The sequence below is a fragment of the Pseudophryne corroboree genome (genome assembly GCF_028390025.1).
Source record: "Pseudophryne corroboree isolate aPseCor3 chromosome 3 unlocalized genomic scaffold, aPseCor3.hap2 SUPER_3_unloc_4, whole genome shotgun sequence".
In the NCBI taxonomy this organism is placed as follows: domain Eukaryota; kingdom Metazoa; phylum Chordata; class Amphibia; order Anura; family Myobatrachidae; genus Pseudophryne; species Pseudophryne corroboree.
In genome coordinates, this window is record NW_026967530.1 from 2,588,479 (window position 1) to 2,612,958 (window position 24,480).

At 50.0% G+C, this 24,480-nt stretch overlaps 1 protein-coding gene across 1 annotated transcript in view; it reads right to left on the reverse strand.

Moving 5' to 3' along the window:
- The window catches only part of LOC134984188 (zinc finger protein 585A-like), a 199,702-nt gene that overhangs the window by 170,007 nt on the left and 5,215 nt on the right, over positions 1-24,480 (reverse strand). Inside the window, exons 2-4 of the mRNA XM_063949815.1 lie at positions 18,594-18,672; positions 18,378-18,475; positions 7,783-8,038 (exon numbers count right to left, since the gene is read on the reverse strand). Coding sequence (XP_063805885.1) covers positions 7,783-8,038; positions 18,378-18,475; positions 18,594-18,672 — 433 coding nt within the window. The remainder of the gene's footprint in view (positions 1-7,782; positions 8,039-18,377; positions 18,476-18,593; positions 18,673-24,480) is intronic.

Here is a 24,480-nt window from a genome sequence, read left to right on the forward strand (position 1 = left end):
TAGGCGGCCAAAGCTAGATGCTGATGCCACAAACGTATCAAACTTATAAAAGCGCACAAACATGTGCACTGATGACCATGTAGCTGCACGGCAAAGCTGCGTCGTAGAAGCCCCACGACCAGCTGCCCATGAAGTTCCCAAAGAACGTGTGGAACGAGCTGTTACTGATGTAGGCGGCTGTAACCTAGCATGAAGGAAATCCTGACGTATGGTCAGTTTAATCCATCTGTATAAGGTCTGCTTAGAAGCTGGCCAACCCATCTTGGCAGCATCATAGAGAACAAACAACGTATCCGTCTTACGAACTGTAGACGTTCGGGATACATAAACGCGTAGTGCGTGTACCACATCCAAAGTTCCAGAATCTCCTGTTAACACAGGAACTACTATTGGTTGATTGATGTGAAAAGATGACACTACCTTTGATAAGAAAGCGGGATTCGTCCGAAGTTCCGCTCTGTCATCATGAAACACCAAATACGGTGGCTTGCATGACAAGGCACCCAAATTTGAAACACGCCTTGCCGAAGCTAAGGCTAGGAGAAAAACTGTTTTCAAAGTGACAAACTTAATATCCACTTGTTGTAAGGGTTCAAAATATGAAGACTGTAGGAAATCTAAAACCAGATTCAAGTCCCATGGCGCTGTAGGTGGAATGAATGGAGGCTGTACTCTGAGGACACCTTGCAGAAAGTTGTGTACAGACGGCAATAGAGCCAATCGTGTTTGAAAGTAAATTGACAAAGCAGAGACCTGCACCTTCAGTGTAGATAAACGCAATCCTCCATCTAACCCCGTCTGTAGAAATAACAAAAGACGGGGTAACTTGAAAGATGATGTCGGAAACTTCCAAGCTTCACACCAACCTATATAGGCACGCCAAATTCTGTAATAATGAGCTGCCGTAACTGGCTTCCTAGCACGTAACATGGTTGGTATAACCGATTCTGGAATGCCCTCTCTTCTTAAGAGGGAGGTCTCAACAGCCACCCCGTCAAACACACTCGCGCTAAATCGGGGTAAAGGAACGGACCCTGTTGTAACAGGTCCGGACGAAACGGGAGCGGCCAAGGATCGTCTGCGAGTAGTCCGCGGAGATCCGAGAACCAAGCTCTCCGAGGCCAATGAGGTGCCACTAGTATGACTGTGGCGGACTCTCTTTTGATACATTTTAGCAACAGAGGGAGCAGCGGAAACGGTGGAAACAGATACACGAGGCTGTACGGCCACGCGATTGTGAGAGCATCCACCGCCACTGCCTTTGGAACTCGCGTTCTGGACACATACTGGGGCGTTTGGTGATTGTGGCGAGATGCCATCAGGTCCACTTGAGGGTAACCCCACCTCTGGACCAACATGTGAAACACTTCTGGATTTAATGCCCATTCTCCTGGATGAAAATCCCAACGGCTGAGATAATCTGCCTCCCAGTTGTCCACTCCCGGAATGAACACCGCCGACAATATCACTTGGTGATGCTCGGCCCAATTGAGGATTCGAGCTACTTCCCGCTGGCCATGCGGCTTCTCGTTCCTCATTGTTTGTTGATGTACGCGACCGCCTTCGCGTTGTCTGACTGCACCTGGACAGTCTGAGACCGAAGCATGTGCACTGCTTGTCGTAGCACATTGTAAATTGCCCGGAGTTCCAGGACATTTATAGACAGCAATCTTTCGTGATCCGCCCAGAGACCCTGGAGCTGACAATTTTGAACCACAGCTCCCCAACCTCTGAGACTAGCGTCCGTCGTTAAAATTATCCAATTCAAGATGCCGAATCGTTTCCCTGCGATTAGATTGTGTACTTTGAGCCACCAGAGTAGAGATACTCTGGCCCGAGGAGACAACCTCACCCTCTGGTGAATCTGCAGATGCGAGCCCGACCACAGTTGAAAAGGACGTGAGTGAAATCTTCCGAACTGAATCGCTTCGAAAGCCGCCACCATTGTGGTTTTGCCGTATCGCAAAACGCAAGAACCTCTGAGGAGGTGGCCAAATCGGAATGTGTAAGTACGCATCCCTGAGATCCAGCGCAATCATGAATTCCTGTGGCTCTAAACCTGCAATTACTGACCGCAGAGATTCCATCTTGAATCTGTAGTAAGTGACGTACTGATTGAGGGCCTTTAAGGCCCAGTTTCAATATTGGCCTGACCGAGCCATCCGGCTTTGGCACCACAAACAGACTGGAATAATAACCCTGACCTTGTTGGTGTACAGGGACCGGAATCAAAACTGCTGAATCCAGCAGAGACTGAATTGCAATTTGCAGAACCGCCCTCTTGTCTTCCGACACAGGCAGTCCTGTCTTGAAAAACCGCAGTGGCGGGAGACAGTTGAACTCTATCTTGTAACCTTTTAACACTAAATTGCGGATCCACCCATCTGTGGATGTCTGAAACCATGCCAAATGGAACGTCTGAAGGCGTGCCCCCACAACTGGAGATCCGAGATGGGCTGGGAGCCCGTCATGCCACTGGCTTGTCTGTGACCTTAGCGTCCTGACGATTGGTGTTGGTTTGTTGAAAACCACGTCCTCGACCTCGTCTACAAAGCGTGGCTGTTCCTCTACCACGGCCTCGAAAGGGCTGAGGTCTAAAGGAATTGAACGCCGGGTCAGAGTATTTTCGTCTAGGTACAGTTGGAGGCAATGGTAGGAAAACAGACTTTCCTCCCATGGCCTCAGAAACCCATTTGTCCAATTCAGGACCAAACAACTTCTCGCCACCGTAAGGTAACGCCTCTATACCTTTTTTGACCTCTGCCTCCGCTTGCCAAGACCGCAGCCAGAGTGCTCGTCGTGCCGTAACTAGCGACGATGAAAGGCGAGAAGTGAGCTGACAGACGTCAGTAGAAGCTGTACATAGATAATCAGCAGCTTCACAAATTTGATCAGCGAGAAGTATAAGGTGATCGTCATGTAGACCAGACTTGAGTTCTGTTATCCATACCATTAGCGCCTTAGTTACCCAAATGCCAACCAACCCAGGTCTAAGCAACACTCCTGCTGCTATATACATGGACTTTAGTATAGTTTCTGTTTTGCGGTCTGAAGGGTCTTTAAGCGTAGTAGCAGTTGGTACTGGTATGGTTGATTTTTTTGTAAGTTTTGACACAGACGAATCCACCATTGGCGGATTCTCCCATGTAGATGTCACAGACTCTGGAAACGTGTAACTAGACTTAAATCGGCGAGGTATAGAAAACCGTTTATCTGGATTCTTCCGTGTTTCCACTAACATCTTATTAAGAGATTCCGAAACAGGAAAAACACATTGGAGATCTGTGTCGTTTAGTAAATACCACTTCATCATTTGTCAGAGGCTCCTCAGTCTCTGTAAACTTCAGAGAATGACGCACCGCCCTGATGAGATTATCAATGCCTGGGCTGTCAAAATCTTCACTATCTGACTGCTGGTCTAATTCGCCCTCCTCACCCTCATCTTGCGCAGTGAGGTCTGGCATAGAATCGTCAGAATGCAACATAGCAGAAACTGGTAAATCATAAGACAAATTAAATTTATCCCTTCTACCCAAAGTGGACTTGGACCTTTGGAAAGGCTGAGACCCCTCTGGTAGGTCTGGCGGTCTCACCCGAGACTCGGATCTTGCCGCTTCCCGCTCGTGTCGAGCGGCGGATAATTCTGATTGCAACCCAGCCATTACATCTGCTAGCATTGCCCATGGAGGGTCCGGGGATGAAACCGTCTTCGAAACTGGAGCGGAAATTGTATTTGTAGCTGAATTTACAAAACATACTGTACATTTGGTAGATCCATCCGGTAACACACTCTTACAGACATTGCAGTGAAACTGCTTTTTAGTTTTTGCTGGTGCCTTACTCATTATGCAGACAATACCATATACAACGACAGACACTTGCACAACTCAGTAAAATTGTTACTAAGTGTGTCTAATATATATATATGGCTGAAGTGCAGTGCATGTGGCCAGTACTATATGAAACCTGATACGAAATTCCCACTTACACCCCTGCGCCATCCGGTGGAGTAGAGATGTAGGACAGGAACGTTCTGGAATCATAAACAGGAAGAAACAGGAAGAATGGTTAAAATGGCCCCCATGCCATGCTTACAGTTAGAATCACAGGTCAGGTTATAACACGTCAAACTAACCCTTTAATATAGGCTTAACAGCCTATAAATATAACCCATGCAGCCTATGTAATATTATAACCCATGCCGCCTGGAGATCGGGTGCAGGGAGCCGGGGAGCGCTCTCTATAGCGGGGAGAGCGGCCGTGCTGCGGAAGTGCGGCCGGCGGGTGTGAGCTGCGTGTGGCTGTGAGGGTGCTCTATGTGAGGGCCGACACGCCATGCACTGCCTCCGTGCAGCGGGCACTATCCCGGACCCACGTTTCTTGACAAACTGGGAAGGGATGTGCCTAAGGTGTAAAAATAAAAATTAAAAATAAAATATTCAAAGTAAGTGTGGGAGGCCCACACAAGCGTGTTCATTGCTTGAGCCCAGAAAAAACACTGAGGTACTCTGGGAATATGGAGGGGAGGAGAGTTACTAAATTTAAATATTCAGTGCCTTGTTCTGCTAAAGCCGTCCATATCCCCAAGAGTACTCCAGTGACCCCTAGTGGATGAAAAAGAAATAGTGCCCCTCAGAGAGACTAACCATTCTGGCTCTCTAGCTGGGATCTGCGCTACAACAGTGCAATCCTGATTACATGGTATGCAGTCTTCCTGGGAAGATAAATCCTCTGCAGCATATGAAAGTGTCCCTAGACATGTTGTCACATACACACCACACACCCCACAAACACACAGGGTACTGGGTAGACAGAGTTTCCCCCCAAGAATGGCAGAGAGACACAGAGATTGGAGCCAACCCACACACAGCGCTATTATAGGTATATGGAGACCCTAAACCAGCGCTGACTGTGTCCCTTAATAGGTGACACAGCCTATACACAGCCTCCCCTCCCTTCTACAACCCCCTGGTACCGTACAGATAGCTGGTAAAGTGTTCTGGAAGGACCTGTTCATCCACTGGCAGTGAGCTGCAGGCAGGAAAATGGCGCTGAACGCAGCTGGGTTCATTGTGGGAATCTCCGCCCCCTTAATGGCACTGTCTTCCCGCTCCTGTAAGATTATACTGGCCTGAGGATTTGTTTGCTGGCTGAGATCCGAGGACCCCGACAGGCTGGAAATGGTCAGTGTAGGGTTAGGTGCTGGCTCAGGGCGCCCCTCACAGTGCCGCACCGCAGTACCGCTGAGCCGTCTGGGAGCACGGTTAATACTGCGTTCCTACCCATACAGCGCCCTCTTCACACTGACGCCCCGCTTGTATGGGGGGACAGTGACTCACTCACCACTTTCAGCTCTGCAAGGGGGTGGCGGCTGGCTGTCTGGGTGAGCGTTCCCCTGTGGTAGGGCGCGATCTATCCCCTCTGGAGCTCAATGACCAGTCAGCGGAGTCAGTGGCTCAGACCACGCAGGGCGAACACTGCCGCCCCGAACCCCTCCCCTCAGTCCCTCGATGCAGGCAGGCTGTTGCCAGCAGCCTCCTGTAAAAAAATAATCTCGAACATAAACTGTTACCAGGAGAGCTCCCCTAGCTGTGACCGGCTCCTCCGGACACATTTTCTAAACTGAGTCTGGTAGGAGGGGCATAGAGGGAGGAGCCAGCCCACACTATTAAACTCTTAAAGTGCCAATGGCTGCTGGTGGACCCGTCTATACCCCACGGTACTAATATGGACCCCAGCATCCTCTAGGACGTAAGAGAAAAGTGGTTTATATATAGACCAGCATGTGCTAACTCTCAGGGCATGTAATACCATAGGCAGAGGGACTGCTGCTGGTGTCACACAGTGACATGATGTGACGAGTAGAGCAGGAGTATATTAGGGGCTGATGGCTCCTGATGTATGAGATACACCAGAGAGTGTGGGGAGGGGACTGGTCAGATCTCTGGGCGGGTAACACACAGTGACATGATGTGAGGGGGAGAGCAGGAGTATAATAGGGGCTGATGTCTCCTGATGTATGAGATACACCAGAGAGTGTGGGGAGGAGACTGGTCAGATCTCTGGGCTGGTAACACACAGTGACATGATGTGAGGGGGAGAGCAGGAGTATAATAGAGGCTGATGGCTCCTGATGTATGAGATACACCAGAGAGTGTGGGGAGGAGACTGGTCAGATCTCTGGGCTGGTAACACACAGTGACATGATGTGAGGGGAAGAGCAGGAGTATAAAAGGGGCTGATGGCTCCTGATGTATGAGATACACCAGAGAGTGTGGGGAGGAGACTGGTCAGATCTCTGGGCTGGTAACACAGTGATATGATGTGAGGGGGAGAGCAGGAGTATAATAGGGGCTGATGGCTCCTGATGTATGAGATACACCAGAGAGTGTGGGGAGGACACTGGTCAGATCTCTGGGCTGGTAACACAGTGACATGATGTGAGGGGGAGAGCAGGAGTATAATAGGGGCTGATGGCTCCTGATGTATGAGATACACCAGAGAGTGTGGGGAGGAGACTGGTTAGATCTCTGGGCTGGTAACACAGTGACATGATGTGAGGGGGAGAACAGGAGTATAATAGGGGCTGATGGATCCTGATGTATGAGATACACCAGAGAGTGTGGGGAGGAGACTGGTCAGATATCTGGGCTGGTAACACAGTGATGTGATGTGAGGGGGAGAGCAGGAGTATAATAGGGGCTGATGGATCCTGATGTATGAGATACACCAGAGAGTGTGGGGAGGACACTGGTCAGATCTCTGGGCTGGTAACACAGTGACATGATGTGAGGGGGAGAACAGGAGTATAATAGGGGCTGATGGCTCCTGATGTATGAGATACACCAGAGAGTGTGGGAGGAGACTGGTCAGATCTCTGGGCTGGTAACACACAGTGACATGATGTGAGGGGGGAGCAGGAGTATAATAGGGGCTGATGGCTCCTGATGTATGAGATACACCAGAGAGTGTGGGGAGGAGACTGGTCAGATATCTGGGCTGGTAACACAGTGATATGATGTGAGGTGGAGAGCAGGAGTATAATAGGGGCTGATGGCTCTTGATGTATGAGATACACCAGAGAGTGTGGGGAGGAGACTGGTCAGATCTCTGGGCTGGTAACACACAGTGACATGATGTGAGGGGAGAGCAGGAGTATAATAGGGGCTGATGGATCCTGATGTATGAGATACACCATAGAGTGTGGGGAGGAGACTGGTCAGATCTCTGGGCTGGTAACACACAGTGACATGATGTGAGGGGAGAGCAGGAGTATAATAGGGGCTGATGGATCCTGATGTATGAGATACACCAGAGAGTGTGGGGAGGACACTGGTCAGATCTCTGGGCTGGTAACACAGTGACATGATGTGAGGGGGAGAGCAGGAGTATAATAAGGGCTGATGGCTCCTGATGTATGAGATACACTAGAGAGTGTGGGGAGGAGACTGGTCAGATCTCTGGGCTGGTAACACACAGTGACATGATGTGAGGGGGAGAGCAGGAGTATAATAGGGGCTGATGGCTCCTGATGTATGAGATACACCAGAGAGTGTGGGGAGGAGACTGGTCAGATCTCTGGGCTGGTAACACACAGTGACATGATGTGAGGGGGAGAGCAGGAGTATAATAGGGGCTGATGGCTCCTGACTCCCCCACTGGGCATATACATCTCCCTCATTAGTCTGTACTGACAGAGGAGGGTGTAGGATAAGAGATTGCTGTAGTGACTGAGCAAGGAGAATATGTGACTCTGTTCTGTAATAAGTGTTTATTACTCACCTGTGCTGATATCTGTAGGGATTTCCTCCTCCTTACACTGCTGATCACCTCTCACATACGTCTCTTCTTCTCCCTCTAGATCTTCTGCCTTCATATCAGTCACATACGTCTCTTCTTCTCCCTCTATATCTTCTGCCTTTATATCAGTCACATACGTCTCTTCTTCTCCCTCTATATCTTCTGCCTTTATATCAGTCACATACGTCTCTTCTTCTCCCTCTATATCTTCTGCCTTTATATCAGACAGATGTTCTACCTAAAAAAATAAGAATTTACTTACCGATAATTCTATTTCTCGGAGTCCGTAGTGGATGCTGGGGTTCCTGAAAGGACCATGGGGGGGGGATAGCGGCTCCGCAGGAGACAGGGCACAAAAAGTAAAGCTTTAGGATCAGGTGGTGTGCACTGGCTCCTCCCCCTATGACCCTCCTCCAAGCCTCAGTTAGGATACTGTGCCCGGACGAGCGTACACAATAAGGAAGGATTTATGAATCCCGGGTAAGACTCATACCAGCCACACCAATCACACTGTACAACCTGTGATCTGAACCCAGTTAACAGTATGATAACAGCGGAGCCTCTGAAAAGATGGCTCACAACAAATAATAACCCGATTTTTGTAACTATGTACAAGTAATGCAGATAATCCGCACTTGGGATGGGCGCCCAGCATCCACTACGGACTCCGAGAAATAGAATTATCGGTAAGTAAATTCTTATTTTCTCTATCGTCCTAGTGGATGCTGGGGTTCCTGAAAGGACCATGGGGATTATACCAAAGCTCCCAAACGGGCGGGAGAGTGCGGATGACTCTGCAGCACCGAATGAGAGAACTCCAGGTCCTCCTTAGCCAGGGTATCAAATTTGTAGGATTTTACAAACGTGTTTGCCCCTGACTAAATAGCCGCTCGGCAAAGTTGTAAAGCCGAGACCCCTCGGGCAGCCGCCCAAGATGAGCCCACCTTCCTTGTGGAATGGGCATTTACATATTTTGGCTGTGGCAGGCCTGCCACAGAATGTGCAAGCTGAATTGTATTACACATCCAACTAGCAAAAGTCTGCTTAGAAGCAAGAGCACCCAGTTTGTTGGGTGCATACAGGATAACAGCAAGTCAGTTTTCCTGACTCCAGCCGTCCTGGAACCTATATTTTCAGGGCCCTGACCACATCTAGCAACTTGGAGTCCTCCAAGTCCCTAGTAGGCGCAAGACACCACAATAAGCTGGTTCAGGTGAAACACTGACACCACCTTAGGGAGAGAACTGGGGACGAGTCCGCAGCTCTGCCCTGTCCGAATGGACAAACAGATATGGGCTTTTTTGAGAAAAAAACCACCAATTTGACACTCGCCTGGTCCAGGCCAGGTCCAAGAGCATGTTCACTTTTCATGTGAGATGCTTCAAATCCACAGATTTGACTGGTTTTAAACCAATGTGTTTTGAGGAATCCCAGAACTACGTTGAGATCCCACAGTGCCACTGGAGGCACAAAAGGGGGTTGTATATGCAATATTCCCTTGACAAACTTCTGGACTTCAGGAACTGAAGCCAATTCTTTCTGGAAGAAAAATCGACAGGGCCGAAATTTGAACCTTAATGGACCCCAATTTGAGGCCCATAGACACTCCTGTTTGCAGGAAATGCAGGAATCGACCGAGTTGAAATTTCTTCGTGGGGCCTTCCTGGCCTCACACCACGCAACATATTTTCGCCACATGTGGTGATAATGTTGTGCGGTCACCTCCTTTCTGGCTTTGACCAGGGTAGGAATGACCTCTTCCTGAATGCCTTTTCCCTTAGGATCCGGCGTTCCACCGCCATGCCGTCAAACGCAGCCGCGGTAAGTCTTGGAACAGACATGGTACTTGCTGAAACAAGTCCCTTCTTAGCGGCAGAGGCCATAAGTCCTCTGTGAGCATCTCTTGAAGTTCCGGGTACCAAGTCCTTCTTGGCCAATCCGGAGCCATGAGTATAGTTCTTACTCCTCTACGTCTTATAATTCTCAGTACCTTAGGTATGAAAAGCAGAGGATGGAACACATACACCGACTGGTACACCCACGGTGTTACCAGAACGTCCACAGCTATTGCCTGAGGGTCTCTTAACCTGGCGCAATACCTGTCCCGTTTTTTGTTCAGACGGGACGCCATCATGTCCACCTTTGGTAATTCCCAACGGTTTACAATCATGTGGAAAACTTCCCCATGAAGTTCCCACTCTGCCGGGTGGAGGTCGTGCCTACTGAGGAAGTCTGCTTCCCAGTTTCCATTCCCGGAATGAAACACTGCTGACAGTGCTATCACATGATTTTCCGCCCAGCGAAAAGTCCTTGCAGTTTTTGCCACTGCCCTCCTGCTTCTTGTGCCGCCCTGTCTATTTACGTGGGCGACTGCCGTGATGTTTTATCCCACTGGATCAATACCGGCTGACCTTGAAGCAGAGGTCTTGCTAAGCTTAGAGCATTGTAAATTGCCCTTAGCTCCAGTATATTTATGTGGAGAAAAATCTCCAGACTTGATCACACTCCCTGGAAATTTTTTCCTTGTGTGACTGCTCCCCAGCCTCTCGGGCTGGCCTCCGTGGTCACCAACATCCAAAACTGAATGCCGAATCTGCGGCCCTCTAGAAGATGAGCACTCTGTAACCACCACAGGAGAGACACCCTTGTCCTTGGATATAGGGTTATCCGCTGATGCATCTGAAGATGCGATCCGGACCATTTGTCCAGCAGATCCCACTGAAAAGTTCTTGCATGAAATCTGCCGACTGGAATTGCTTCGAAGGAAGTCACCATTTTTTTTACCATGGCCCTTGTGCAATGATGCACTGATTTTAGGAGGTTCCTGACTAGCTCGGATAACTCCCTGGCTTTCTCTTCCGGGAGAAACACCTTTTTCTGGACTGTGTCCAGAATCATCCCTAAGCACAGGAGACTTGTTGTCGGGATCAGCTGCGATTTTGGAATATTTAGAATCCACCCCTGCTGTTGTAACAGTATCCGAGATAGTGCTACTCCGACCTCCAACTGTTCCCTGGACTTTGCCCTTATCAGGAGATCGTCCAAGTAAGGGATAATTAAGACGCCTTTTCTTCGAAGAAGAACCATCATTTCGGCCATTACCTTGGTAAAGACCCGGGGTGCCGTGGACAATCCAAACGGCAGCGTCTGAAACTGATAGTGACAGTTCTGTACCACGAACCTGAGGTACCCTTAGTGATAAGGGCAAATTTGGGACATGGAGGTAAGCATCCCTGATGTCTCGGGACACCATATAGTCCCCTTCTTCCCGGTTCGTTATCACTGCTCTGAGTGACTCCATCTTGATTTGAACCTTTGTAAGTGTTCAAATTTTTTTAGATTTAGAATAGGTCTCACCTAGCCTTCTGGCTTCAGTACCACAATATAGTGTGGAATAATACCCCTTTTCTTGTTGTAGGAGGGGTAATTTAATTATCACCTGCTGGGAATACAGCTCGTGAATTGTTTCCCATACTGCCTCCTTGTCGGAGGGAGACCTTGGTAAAGCAGACTTCAGGAGCCTGCGAAGGGGAAACGTCTCGACATTCCAATCTGTACCCCTGGGATACTACATGTAGGATCCAGGGGTCCTGTACGGTCTCAGCGCCATGCTGAGAACTTGTCAGAAGCGGTGGAACGCTTCTGTTCCTGGGAATGGGCTGCCTGCTGCAGTCTTCTTCCCTTTCCTCTATCCCTGGGCAGATATGACTCTTATAGGGACGAAAGGACTGAGGCTGAAAAGACGGTGTCTTTTTCTGCAGAGATGTGACTTAGGGTAAAAACGGTGGATTTTCCAGCAGTTGCCGTGGCCACCAGGTCCGATGGACCGACCCCAAATAACTCCTCTTCCTTTATACGGCAATACACCTTTGTGCCGTTTGGAATCTGCATCACCTGACCACTGTCGTGTCCATAAACATCTTCTGGCAGATATGGACATCGCACTTACTCTTGATGCCAGAGTGCAAATATCCCTCTGTGCATCTCGCATATATAGAAATGCATCCTTAAATGCTCTATAGTCAATAAAATACTGTCCCTGTCAAGGGTATCAATATTTTTAGTCAGGGAATCCGACCAAGCCACCCCAGCTCTGCACATCCAGGCTGAGGCGATCGCTGGTCGCAGTATAACACCAGTATGTGTGTATATACTTTTTATGATATTTTCCAGCCTCCTGTCAGCTGGCTCCTTGAGGACGGCCCTATCTATAGACGGTACCGCCACTTGTTCTGATAAGCGTGTGAGCGCCTTATCCACCCTAAGGGGTGTTTCCCAACGCGCCCTAACTTCTGGCGGGAAAGGGTATACCGCCCATATTTTCTATCGGGGGGAACCCACGCATCATCACACACTTCATTTAATTTATCTGATTCAGGAAAAACTACGGTAGTTTTTTCACATCCCACATAATACCCTCTTTTGTGGTACTTGTAGTATCAGAAATATGTAACACCTCCTTCATTGCCCTTAACGTGTGGCCCTAATAAGGAATACGTTTGTTTATTCACCGTCGACACTGGATTCAGTGTCCCTGTCTGTGTCTGTGTCGACCGACTAAAGTAAACGGGCGTTTTAAAACCCCTGACGGTGTTTTTGAGACGTCTGGACCGTCGGCCGTCTCATGTCGTCAACCGACCTTGGCGCGTGTTGACATTATCACGTAATTCCCTAAATAAGCCATCCATTCCGGTGTCGACTCCCTAGAGAGTGACATCACCATTACAGGCAATTGCTCCGCCTCCTCACCAACATCGTCCTCATACATGTCGACACACACGTACCGACACACAGCACACACACAGGGAATGCTCTGATAGAGGACAGGACCCACTAGCCCTTTGGAGAGACAGAGGGAGAGTTTGCCAGCACACACCAAAAACGCTATAATTATATAGGGACAACCTTATATAAGTGTTTTCCCTTATAGCATCTTTTTTATATATTTCTAACGCCAAATTAGTGCCCCCCCTCTCTGTTTTAACCCTGTTTCTGTAGTGCAGTGCAGGGGAGAGCCTGGGAGCCTTCCCTCCAGCCTTTCTGTGAGGGAAAATGGCGCTGTGTGCTGAGGAGATAGGCCCCGCCCCTTTTTCGGCGGCCTCGTCTCCCGCTCTTAACGGATTCTGGCAGGGGTTAAATATCTCCATATAGCCCCCGGAGGCTATATGTGAGGTATTTTTAGCCAAAAATAGGTTTTCATTGCCTCCCAGGGCGCCCCCCTCCCAGCGCCCTGCACCCTCAGTGACTGCCGTGTGAAGTGTGCTGAGAGGAAAATGGCGCACAGCTGCAGTGCTGTGCGCTACCTTAAGAAGACTGAGGAGTCTTCATGCCGCCGATTCTGGACCTTCTTCTTGTTTCAGCATCTGCAAGGGGGCCGGCGGCAAGGCTCCGGTGACCATCCAGGCTGTACCTGTGATCGTCCCTCTGGAGCTAATGTCCAGTAGCCAAAGAAGCCAATCCATCCTGCACGCAGGTGAGTTCACTTCTTCTCCCCTAAGTCCCTCGTTGCAGTGATCCTGTTGCCAGCAGGACTCACTCAAAATAAAAAACCTAAGCTAAACTTTTCTAAGCAGCTCTTTAGGAGAGCCACCTAGATTGCACCCTTCTCGGCCGGGCACAAAAATCTAACTGAGGCTTGGAGGAGGGTCATAGGGGGAGGAGCCAGTGCACACCACCTGATCCTAAAGCTTTACTTTTTGTGCCCTGTCTCCTGCGGAGCCGCTATTCCCCATGGTCCTTTCAGGAACCCCAGCATCCACTAGGACGATAGAGAAAATAAAATAAATAAAAACCCCGAAATTTATGGTAAGAACTTACTGAACATCTAAAGGATGATCGGTGGAAACAGGATGCACCTGAGCTCAATTTTGAGCTTCATGGCAAAGGCAGTGAATCCTTATGTAAAACTTTTTTTCACGTTGTCATTATGGGGTAGTGAGTGTAGATATTGGAGGGAAAAAAGGATATTTATGGTAAGAACTTACCTTTGTTAAATCTCTTTCTGCGAGGTACACTAGGCTCCATAAGGATTAACATCGGGGTGTAGAGTGGGATCTTGATCCAAGGCACCAACAGGCTCAAAGCTTTGACTGTTCCCAAGATGCACAGCGCCGCCTCCTCTATAACTCCTACGTGCACAGGAGCTCAGTTTCATTACCCAGCCCAATGCAGTAGCAGGTACTAGAGACGACAATCGCTCGTAGCCAATTACATCACATACTCACCACAGGAGAGGGTGTCAGCGGCTAATTCCACACCAACCCAAAGAAGCTAAGTGCGTCAGGGTGGGCGCCCTGTGGAGCCCAGTGTACCTCGCAGAAAGAGATTTAACAACGGTAAGTTCTTACCATAAATCTTGTTTTCTGCTGCGGGGTACACTGGGCTCCACAGGGAATAACATTGGGGATGTCCTAAAGCAGTTCCTTATGGGAGGGGACGCACTGTAGCGGGCACAAGAATCCGGCGTCCAAAGGAGGCATCCTGGGAGGCGGATGTATCAAAGGCATAAAACCTTATGAATGTGAACCAAACAGTACAAAAAGAGAATCAGACTTCCTAATGGAGGCAGTTCTCTTTACATAGATATGGAGAGCCCGTACCACATCCAAAGACCACTCTTTGGAAGACAATTCAGGAGAATTAAAGGCCGGAACCACAATCTCCTGGTTAGGGTGGAAGGAAGACACCACCTTGGGTAAATAACCTGGGCGCGTTCTAAGAACCGCCCTGTCACAGAGAAAAATCAAAATGGGGAGATTTACAGGATAAGGCACCCAAGTCCGAGACCCTTCTAGCTGAAGCAATAGCCAGAAAGAATAGCACCTTAAGGGAAAGCCACTTAAGGTCAGCAGAGGCAAGAGGTTCAAACAGAGACTCTTGCAAGGCCTCCAAAACTACCGACAGATCCCAAGGGGCCACAGATAGCACATAAGGAGGCTGAATCCACAACAGGCCCTGAGTGAAAGTATGAACATCAGGTAGGGCAGCAATCTTTCTGTGAAACCAAACCGACAAGGCAGAAATGTGAACCTTGAGGGAGGCCAGACAAAGGCCTAAGTCCAGGCCCTGTTGTAGGAAGGCCAACAGTTTGGCCGTACTGAACTTGAAAACGTCATGATTGTAAGACACACACCAAGTAAAGTAAGCATTCCAGACCCTATGGTAAATCCGAGCAGAAGCTGGCTTACGGGCCTTGCACATAGTTTGAACGACCGCCTCAGAAAAACCCTTGGCCCTCAGGATGGAAGCTTCAAGATCCATGCCGTCAAAGCCAGACGGACCAAGTCCTGGTAAACACAAGGGCCTTGAACGAGAAGGTCCGGTCGTTATGGAAGTAGAAGGGGACGATCTAGCGAGAGGCCCTGTAGATCGGAAAACCAGTGCCGCCTGGGCCACGCCGGAGCGATTAGAAGTAGGTTTCCTCCTTCTTGCTTGAACTTCCGTATTACTCTGGGCAGTAATGACACCGGCGGGAACACATACAGCAGCCGAAAGTTCCATGGGATTGACAGAGCATCCATGAACGCTGCTTGAGGATCCCTTGTCCTTGCTCCGAAAACCCGAACCTTGTGATTGTGTTGTGACGCAATCAGGTCCACATCTGGAAGGCCCCACTTGTCCGCGAGAAGTTGACACACTTCTGGATGGAGGCTCCATTCTCCGGCGTGTACGTCCTCACGACTGAGAAAGTCCGCTTCCCAGTTTAGGTCCCCCGGAATGAACACTGAGGATATGGCTGGCAGATGGCATTCTGCCCACTGAAAAATCCTTGATACTTCCCTCATTGCCATGCGGCTGCGAGTGCCGCCTTGATGATTGATGTACGCTACCGTGGTGGCTTTGTACGATTATACTTGAACAGGTCTGTTCTGTATCAAATGCTGGGCCATTGTTAACGCATTGAACACCGCCCGCAGTTCCAGAATATTTATCGGGAGTAGAGACTCCTCCTCGGTCCACCGACCCTGAAGGGAGTGTTGTTCCAACACCGCGCCCCAACCTCTCAGACTGGCATCCGTCGTCAGCAGGACCCAGCTGGATATCCAGAAGGGATGGCCCCTGCTCAACTGATGGTCCTGAAGCCACCAGCTCAGTGACAAGCGGACCTCCGGAGACAAGGAGATCATGTGAGATCTGATCCGGTGAGGCAGGCCATCCCACTTGGACAGAATCAACTTCTGCAGAGGGCGAGAATGAAATTGAGCATACTCCACCATGTTGAAAGCCGACACCATGAGACCTAGCACTTGCATTGCCGAATGAATCAACACTTGCGGACGAGATAGGAAGCATCGAATCCTGTCCTGAAGTTTCAGGACCTTCTCCTGAGACAAGAACAACCGCTGGTTGTGAGTGTCCAATAACGCTCCCAGGAACCAGGGATGATTTCTTCCAGTTGACAAGCCACCCGTGGGCTGTCATAACCTGGACAGTCAGATCTAGATGACACAGGAGAATTTCTGGGGAATTTGCCAGGATCAACAAATCGTCTAGGTACGGCAGAATCCTGACCCCTTGACGGCGGAGTGTAGCCGTCATGACCGCCATCACTTTGGCGAAAACTCGGGGAGCCGTTGTCAAACCAAAGGGTAATGCCCGAAATTGGTAATGAAGGTTGCCCACCGCAAACCTCAGGTACTGCTGATGAGACACTGCAATAGGAATATGCAGGTAGGCATCCTGTATGTCCAGGGAGACCATATAGTCCCCAGGCTCCTAGGCCAGAACAATAGAGCACAGAGTTTCCATACGAAACTTGTTGACCCGCACATACCTGTTTAAGGACTTCAGATTAAGAATGGGCAGCGAGGACCCGTTCGGTTTCGGGACTAGAAACAGCGGTGAATAGTACCCCTTGCCTCTCTGAGCCAGAGGCACCTGTACTACCACTCCTGTGGTCAGGAGGGAATGTACCACTGAATGCAGAGTGTTTGCTTTTGCCGGGTCCAGAGGAACATTTGTCAGGCAAAATCGATGAGGGGGACGATTCTTGAAGGGTACAGCATAACCTCGAGCGACGACTTCCCTTACCCAGGCATCAGAAGTGGTTTTAAACCATTCCTGGGCAAAACCTAGAAGTCGGCCCCCCACGTCATGCGGCAGGCTTGTCAGTTTTGGAAGCAGGCTGACGGGCAGCCCAGGCTCGCTTCGGTCTGGGCTTTGCAGGTCTGGAAGAACGAGCTTGCTTTGTGTACGCCTGACCTTTTGCTTTACCTGGAGGACAAAAGGGCAGAGGGAAAGTACTTTTAGCCTTCTGTGCGGAAGGAGCCATACTAGGTAGGCAAGCTGTTTTAGCAGTAGCCAGATCAGCCACAATCTTATTGAGGTCTTCTCCAAAGAGAGTGTCTCCCTTGAAAGGAAGCACCTCCAGGGTTTTTTTGGAATCCATATTCACCGACCAGGATCTCAACCAAAGGATACGTCTGGCCAAGACAGACATAGTAGCAGCCTTGGCCGCCAGCACCTTGGCATCGGAGGCCGCCTCCTTAAGGTACAGAGAAGCCATGGGAATATATGAGAGACATTGTCGAGCATGCTCAAATGCGTTGGAAGTCAGCTCCGGCTCAAGCTCCTGAGCCCACGCCTCAACAGCTTCAGCAGCCCAAGCTGCTGCAATGGTTGGCCTATGACCAGCCCACGTTAGGGTTTAAATCGCTTTTAAATAACCCTCCACACGTCTATACGTCGGTTCCTTCAGAGAGGTGACGGTAGTTACTGGCAGAGCAGAGGAAACTACAATGCGTGCCACATGAGAATCTACAGGCGGAGGAGTTTCCCAATTTTTACATAGCTCCGCAGATAAAGGATAGCGTGCCAACAGTTTCTTATGCGGTTTGAATTTTGTTCCCGGGTTTTCCCAGGATTCCTGACGAATGTCAACCAGGTGTTGAGAATGAGGTAATACTTGTTTAACCACCTTCTTACGTTTAAACCTATCCGGTTTCTTAGATACAGCCTCAGGCTCAGGATCATCAGACACCTGAAGAATGAGCCTAATTGCCTCAATCAGATCAGGGACATCCACCAATGCCTTCCCTTCCCCATCAACTAACAGAAGGACACCGGAGCCTCCGCTGTAGTTACCCAGCAACCAGGGCGCGGGAGTATACAGCGCCGCTGGGGGAGTGATGGAGCTGCAGCAAAGGATGTCTATTTGACAAACATAACAGCTGCAGCCCTTGAAGTCTTCAAAATTTCTTCTTTTCTTCTGAAATTTAGCTTGGAAAATGGGCTGCAGGAACAGCCCTCCTGTTGATTGCCTCCTTACTGCATGGCACCAACTTACAAACTGAGCTCCTGTGCACGGGGTTATAGAGGAGGCGGCGCTGTGCATCTTGGGAACAGTCAAAGCTTTGAGCCTGTTGGTGCCTCAGATCAAGATCCTACTCTACACCCCGATGTTAATCCTTGTGGAGCCCAGTGTACCCCGCAGCAGAAAACACTATAATGACATTTACATACAGTCAGATTAAACTGAGGTGAAACAGTATAATATTAGTGTATAAGACACACAGCTTCTCTACAGATCATATAGTGACAGTCACTGGTATATTGAGGAGACCCTAAAGCCCACGTACCTGATCCGCCTGTGGGATCCTGTGATTCTCCTCTGTACAGTCCTGGGAATACAGAGGACGGGGACATCTCTCTGGGGTATCTCTGTTACTGGGCCCATCTGTAGGAGACACACAGTTACTGAGTACAGTGTATATATGTGATTATCAGATGATGTGTGTATATAGGGGCCCCCATACCTGCTCTCCCCTGTACAAAACATGACAGTCTCCTCTTACCCAGTGATGTGAGGGGCCGGTGATTCTCCATCATCACGTCCTTGTACAGATCCCTGTGTTCTTCTGTATACTCCCCCTCCTGCATGGAGACATAGACAGTGACATCCTGACACCTTATAGGAACCTGACACACACAGTGATACATTCATCACCCAGACACGTCCCCTGGTGTTACTGTATAATGCCCCACATCCCCCGGTGTTCCTGTATAATGTCCCATTCCCAGCAGCCACCTCTCCAGTCATCACCCAGACACGTCCCCCGGTGTTACTGTATAATGTCCCATTTCCAGCAGTCACCTCCCCAGTCATCAGCCCCACACGTCCCCTGGTGTTACTGTATAATGCCCCATTCCCGGCAGTCATTTCTCCAGTCATCACCCAGACACATCCCCTGGTGTTACTGTATAATGCCCCATTCCCGGCAGTCACCTCTCCAGTCATCACCCAGACACGTCCCCTGGTGTTACTGTATATTGTCCCATTCCCAGCAGTCACCTCTCCAGTCATCACCCAGACACGTCCCCCGGTGTTACTGTATAATACCCCATTCCCAGCAGTCACCTCTCCAGTCATCACCCAGACACGTCCCCCGGTGTTACTGTATAATACCCCATTCCCAGCAGTCACCTCTCCAGTCATCACACAGACACATCCCCCGGTGTTACTGTATAATGTCCCATTCCCAGCAGTCACCTCTCCAGTCATCAGCCAGACACGTCCCCTGGTGTTACTGTATAATGTCCCATTCCCAGCAGTCACCTCTCCAGTCATCACCCAGACACGTCCCCTGATGTTACTGTATAATGTCACATTCCCAGCAGTCACCTCTCCAGTCATCACCCAGACACATTCCCTGGTGTTACTGTATAATGCCCCATTCCCAGCAGTCACCTCTCCAGTCATCACCCAGACACGTCCCCTGGTGTTACTGTATAATACCCCATTCCCAGTAGTCACCTCTCCAGTCATCACCCAGACACGTCCCCCGGTGTTCCTGTATAATGTCCCATTCCCGGCAGTTACCTCTCCAGTCATCACCCAGACACGTCCCCCGGTGTTACTGTATAATGTCCCATTTCCAGCAGTCACCTCCCCAGTCATCAGCCCCACACGTCCTCTGGTGTTACTGTATAATGCCCCATTCCCGGCAGTCATTTCTCCAGTCATCACCCAGACACATCCCCTGGTGTTACTGTATAATGCCCCATTCCCGGCAGTCACCTCTCCAGTCATCACCCAGACACGTCCCCTGGTGTTACTGTATATTGTCCCATTCCCAGCAGTCACCTCTCCAGTCATCAACCAGACACGTTCCCTGGTGTTACTGTATAATGCCCCATTCCCGGCAGTCACCTCTCCAGTCATCACCCAGACACGTTCCCCGGTGTTACTGTATAATGTCCCATTCCCGGCAGTCACCTCTCCAGTCATCACCCAGACACGTCTCCCGGTGTTACTGTATAATGCCCCATTCCCAGCAGTCACCTCTCCAGTCATCACCCAGACACGTCCCCCGGTGTTACTGTATAATACCCCATTCCCAGCAGTCACCTCTCCAGTCATCACCCAGACACATCCCCCGGTGTTACTGTATAATACCCCATTCCCAGCAGTCACCTCTCCAGTCATCACCCAGACACGTCCCCTGGTGTTACTGTATAATGTCCCATTCTCAGCAGTCACCTCTCCAGTCATTACCCAGACACGTCCCCTGGTGTTACTGTATAATGTCCCATTCCCAGCAGTCACCTCTCCAGTCATCACCCAGACACGTCCCCTGGTGTTACTGTATATTGTCCCATTCCCAGCAGTCACCTCTCCAGTCATCACCCAGACACATCCCCTGGTGTTACTGTATAATGCCCCATTCCCAGCAGTCACCTCTCCAGTCATCACCCAGACACGTCCCCTGGTGTTACTGTATAATGTCCCATTCCCAGCAGTCACCTCTCCAGTCATCACCCAGACACGTCCCCCGGTGTTACTGTATAATAACCCATTCCCAGCAGTCACCTCTCCAGCAGTTGAATGATGGTGTTGGTGAGATTATATGGAGTGCTGCCCTACTCTGTGTTCTGGATTGGGAGTGGATCTGCCAGCAGGTACTGCTTACACATTAAAAAAAACGGTGCAAATTAGAAAAATAAGAATTTACTCACTGGTAATTCTATTTCTCGTAGTCCGTAGTGGATGCTGAGGACTCCGTAAGCACCATGGGGAAAAGACGGGCTCCGCAGGAGACTGGGCACTCTATAGAAAGATTTAGGACTATCTGGTGTGCACTGGCTCCTCCCCCTATGACCCTCCTCCAAGCCTCAGTTAGGAACTGTGCCCGGAAGAGCTGACACAATAAGGAAGGATTTTTGAATCCCGGGTAAGACTCATACCAGCCACACCAATCACACCATGTAACACGTGATAGGAACCCCGGTTAACAGTATGATAACAAATGAAGCCTCTGAAGAGATGGCTCACAACAAAACCCGATATTTGTAACAATAACTATGTACAGGTATTGCAGACAATCCGCACTTGGGATGGGCGCCCAGCATCCACTACGGACTACGAGAAATAGAATTACCGGTGAGTAAATTCTTATTTTCTCTGACGTCCTAGTGGATGCTGGGGACTCCGTAAGGACCATGGGGATTATACCAAAGCTCCCAAACGGGCGGGAGAGTGCGGATGACTCTGCAGCACCGAATGAGAGAATTCCAGGTCCTCCTCAGCCAGGGTATCAAATTTGTAGAATTTTGCAAACGTGTTTGCCCCCGACCAAGTAGCTGCTCGGCAAAGTTGTAAAGCCGAGACCCCTCGGGCAGCCGCCCAAGATGAGCCCACCTTCCGTGTGGAATGGGCTTTTACAGATTTAGGCTGCGGTAAGCCTACCGCAGAATGCGCCAGCTGAATAGTGCTACAAATCCAGCGTGCAATAGACTGCTTAGAAGCAGGAGCACCCAGCTTGGTGGGTGCATACAGGATAAACAGCGAGTCAGTCTTTCTGACTCCAGCCGTCCTGGAAATATAAATTTTTAGGGCCCTGACTACGTCCAGCAACTTGGAATCCTCCAAGTCCCTAGTAGCCGCAGGCACCACAATAGGTTGGTTCAAGTGAAAAGCTGAGACCACCTTTGGGAGAAACTGAGGACGAGTCCTCAATTCTGCCCTATCCATATGGAAAATCAGATAAGGGCTTTTACAAGACAAAGCCGCCAATTCTGAAACCCGCCTGGCCGACGCCAGGGCCAACAGCATGACCACTTTCCACGTGAGATATTTTAAATCCACAGTCTTAAGTGGTTCGAACCAATGTGATTTCAGGAGTGCCAAAACCACATTGAGATCCCAAGGTGCCACAGGGGGCACAAAAGGAGGCTGAATATGCAGTACTCCTTTGACAAAAGTCTGAACTTCGGGCAGTGAAGCCAGTTCTTTTTTGAAGAAAATCGACAGAGCCGAAATCTGGACCTTTATGGACCCCAATTTGAGGCCCAACGTCACCCCTGCTTGCAGGAAGTGCAGGAATCGACCCAGTTGAAATTCCTCCGTCGGGGCCTTCATGGCCTCACACCAAGCAACATATTTTCGCCAAATGCGGTGATAATGTCTTGCGGTGACATCCTTCCTGGCTTTGATCAGGGTAGGGATGACTTCCTCCGGAATACCCTTTTCCTTCAGGATCCGGTGTTCAACCGCCATGCCGTCAAACGCAGCCGCGGTAAGTCTTGGAACAGACAGGGTCCCTGCTGCAGCAGGTCTTGTCTGAGCGGCAGAGGCCAAGGGTCCTCTGTAAGCATCTCCTGAAGTTCCGGGTACCAAGCTCTTCTTGGCCAATCCGGAACCACGAGTATGGTTTTCACTCCTCGCCTTCTTATTATTCTCAGTACCTTGGGTATGAGAGGTAGAGGAGGAAACACATAAACCGACTGGTACACCCATGGTGTCACTAGAGCGTCCACCGCTATCGCCTGAGGGTCTCTTGACCGGGCGCAATATCTTTTCAACTTCTTGTTTAGGCGGGACGCCATCATGTCTACCTGTGGTTTTTCCCACCGGTTGACCAGCATTTGGAAGACTTCTGGATGAAGTCCCCATTCTCCCGGGTGGAGGTCGTGCCTGCTGAGGAAGTCTGCTTCCCAGTTGTCCACTCCCGGAATGAACACTGCCGTCAGTGCTAACACATGATTCTCTGCCCATCTGAGAATCCTTGTGGCTTCTGCCATCGCCATCCTGCTTCTCGTGCCGCCCTGTCTGTTTACATGGGCGACCGCCGTGATGTTGTCTGACTGGATCAGTACCGGCTGGTTTTGAAGCAGGGGTCTTGCCTGGCTTAGGGCATTGTAAATGGCCCTTAGCTCCAGGATATTTATGTGAAGAGAAATCTCCTGATTTGACCACAGTCCTTGGAAATTTCTTCCCTTTGTGACTGCCCCCCAGCCCCGAAGGCTGGCATCCGTGGTCACCAGGACCCAGTCCTGTATTCCGAATCTGCGGCCCTCTAGTAGATGAGCCCTCTGCAGCCACCACAGCAGCGACACCCTGGTTCTGGCCGATAGGGTTATCCGCTGTTGCATCTGGAGATGGGACCCGGACCATTTGTCCAACAGGTCACACTGGAACGTCCTTGCGTGGAACCTTCCGAATGGAATTGCTTCGTACGAAGCTACCATTTTTCCCAGGACTCGTGTGCATTGATGTACCGACACTTTTCCTGGTTTTAGGATGTCTCTGACCAGAGATGACAATTCCTCGGCTTTTTCCAGTGGAAGAAACACTTTCTTATGGTCTGTGTCCAGAATCATTCCCAGGAACAGAAGACGTGTCGTCGGGACCAGCTGTGACTTTGGAATGTTTAGAATCCAGCCGTGCTGTTGTAGCACTTCCTGAGAAAGTGCCACCCCCACTATCAACTGTTCTTTGGACCTCGCCTTTATCAGGAGATCGTCCAAGTACGGGATAATTAAAACTCCCTTCTTGCGAAGGAGTATCATCATTTCGGCCATTACCTTGGTAAAGACCCTCGGTGCCGTGGATAACCCAAACGGCAGCGTCTGGAACTGATAGTGACAGTCCTGTACCACAAATCTGAGGTACTCCTGGTGCGGAGGGTAAATGGGGACATGCAGGTACGCATCCTTGATGTCCAGGGATACCATGTAATCCCCCTCCTCCAGGCTCGCAATAACCGCCCTGAGCGATTCCATCTTGAACTTGAACCTTTTGATATAAGTGTTCAAGGCTTTTAAATTTAAGATGGGTCTCACCGAACCGTCCGGTTTCGGTACCACAAACATTGTGGAGTAGTAACCCTTTCCTTGCTGAAGGAGGGGTACCTTGACAATCACTTTTTGTGAATACAGTTTTTGAATAGCCACCAACACTGCCTCCCTGGCAAAGGGAGTTGCCGGCAAGGCAGATTTTAGGAAACGGCGGGGGGAGACGTCTCGAATTCCAGCCTGTACCCCTGAGATACTACTTGAAGGACCCAGGGATCCACTTGTGAGAGAGCCCACTGTGTGCTGAAAAACCTGAGACGTGCCCCCACCGTTCCCGATCCGCCTGAGCAGCCCCAGCGTCATGCTGTGGACTTACCGGACGCAGGGGAGGACTTCTGCTCCTGGGAACTAGCTGTGTGCTGCAGCTTTTTCCCCCTTCCTCTGCCCCTCGGCAGAAAGGATGAGCCTCTAGCCCGCTTAATTTTCTGGGGCCGAAAGGACTGTACTTGATAATACGGTGCTTTCTTTTGCTGTGGGGTAGCCTGTGGCAAAAAGGTCGATTTCCCAGCAGTAGCTGTGGAAACGAGGTCTGAAAGACCTTCCCCAAAAAGTTCCACCCCTTTATAGGGTAAAACTTCCATGTGCCGCTTGGAGTCGGCATCACCTGAC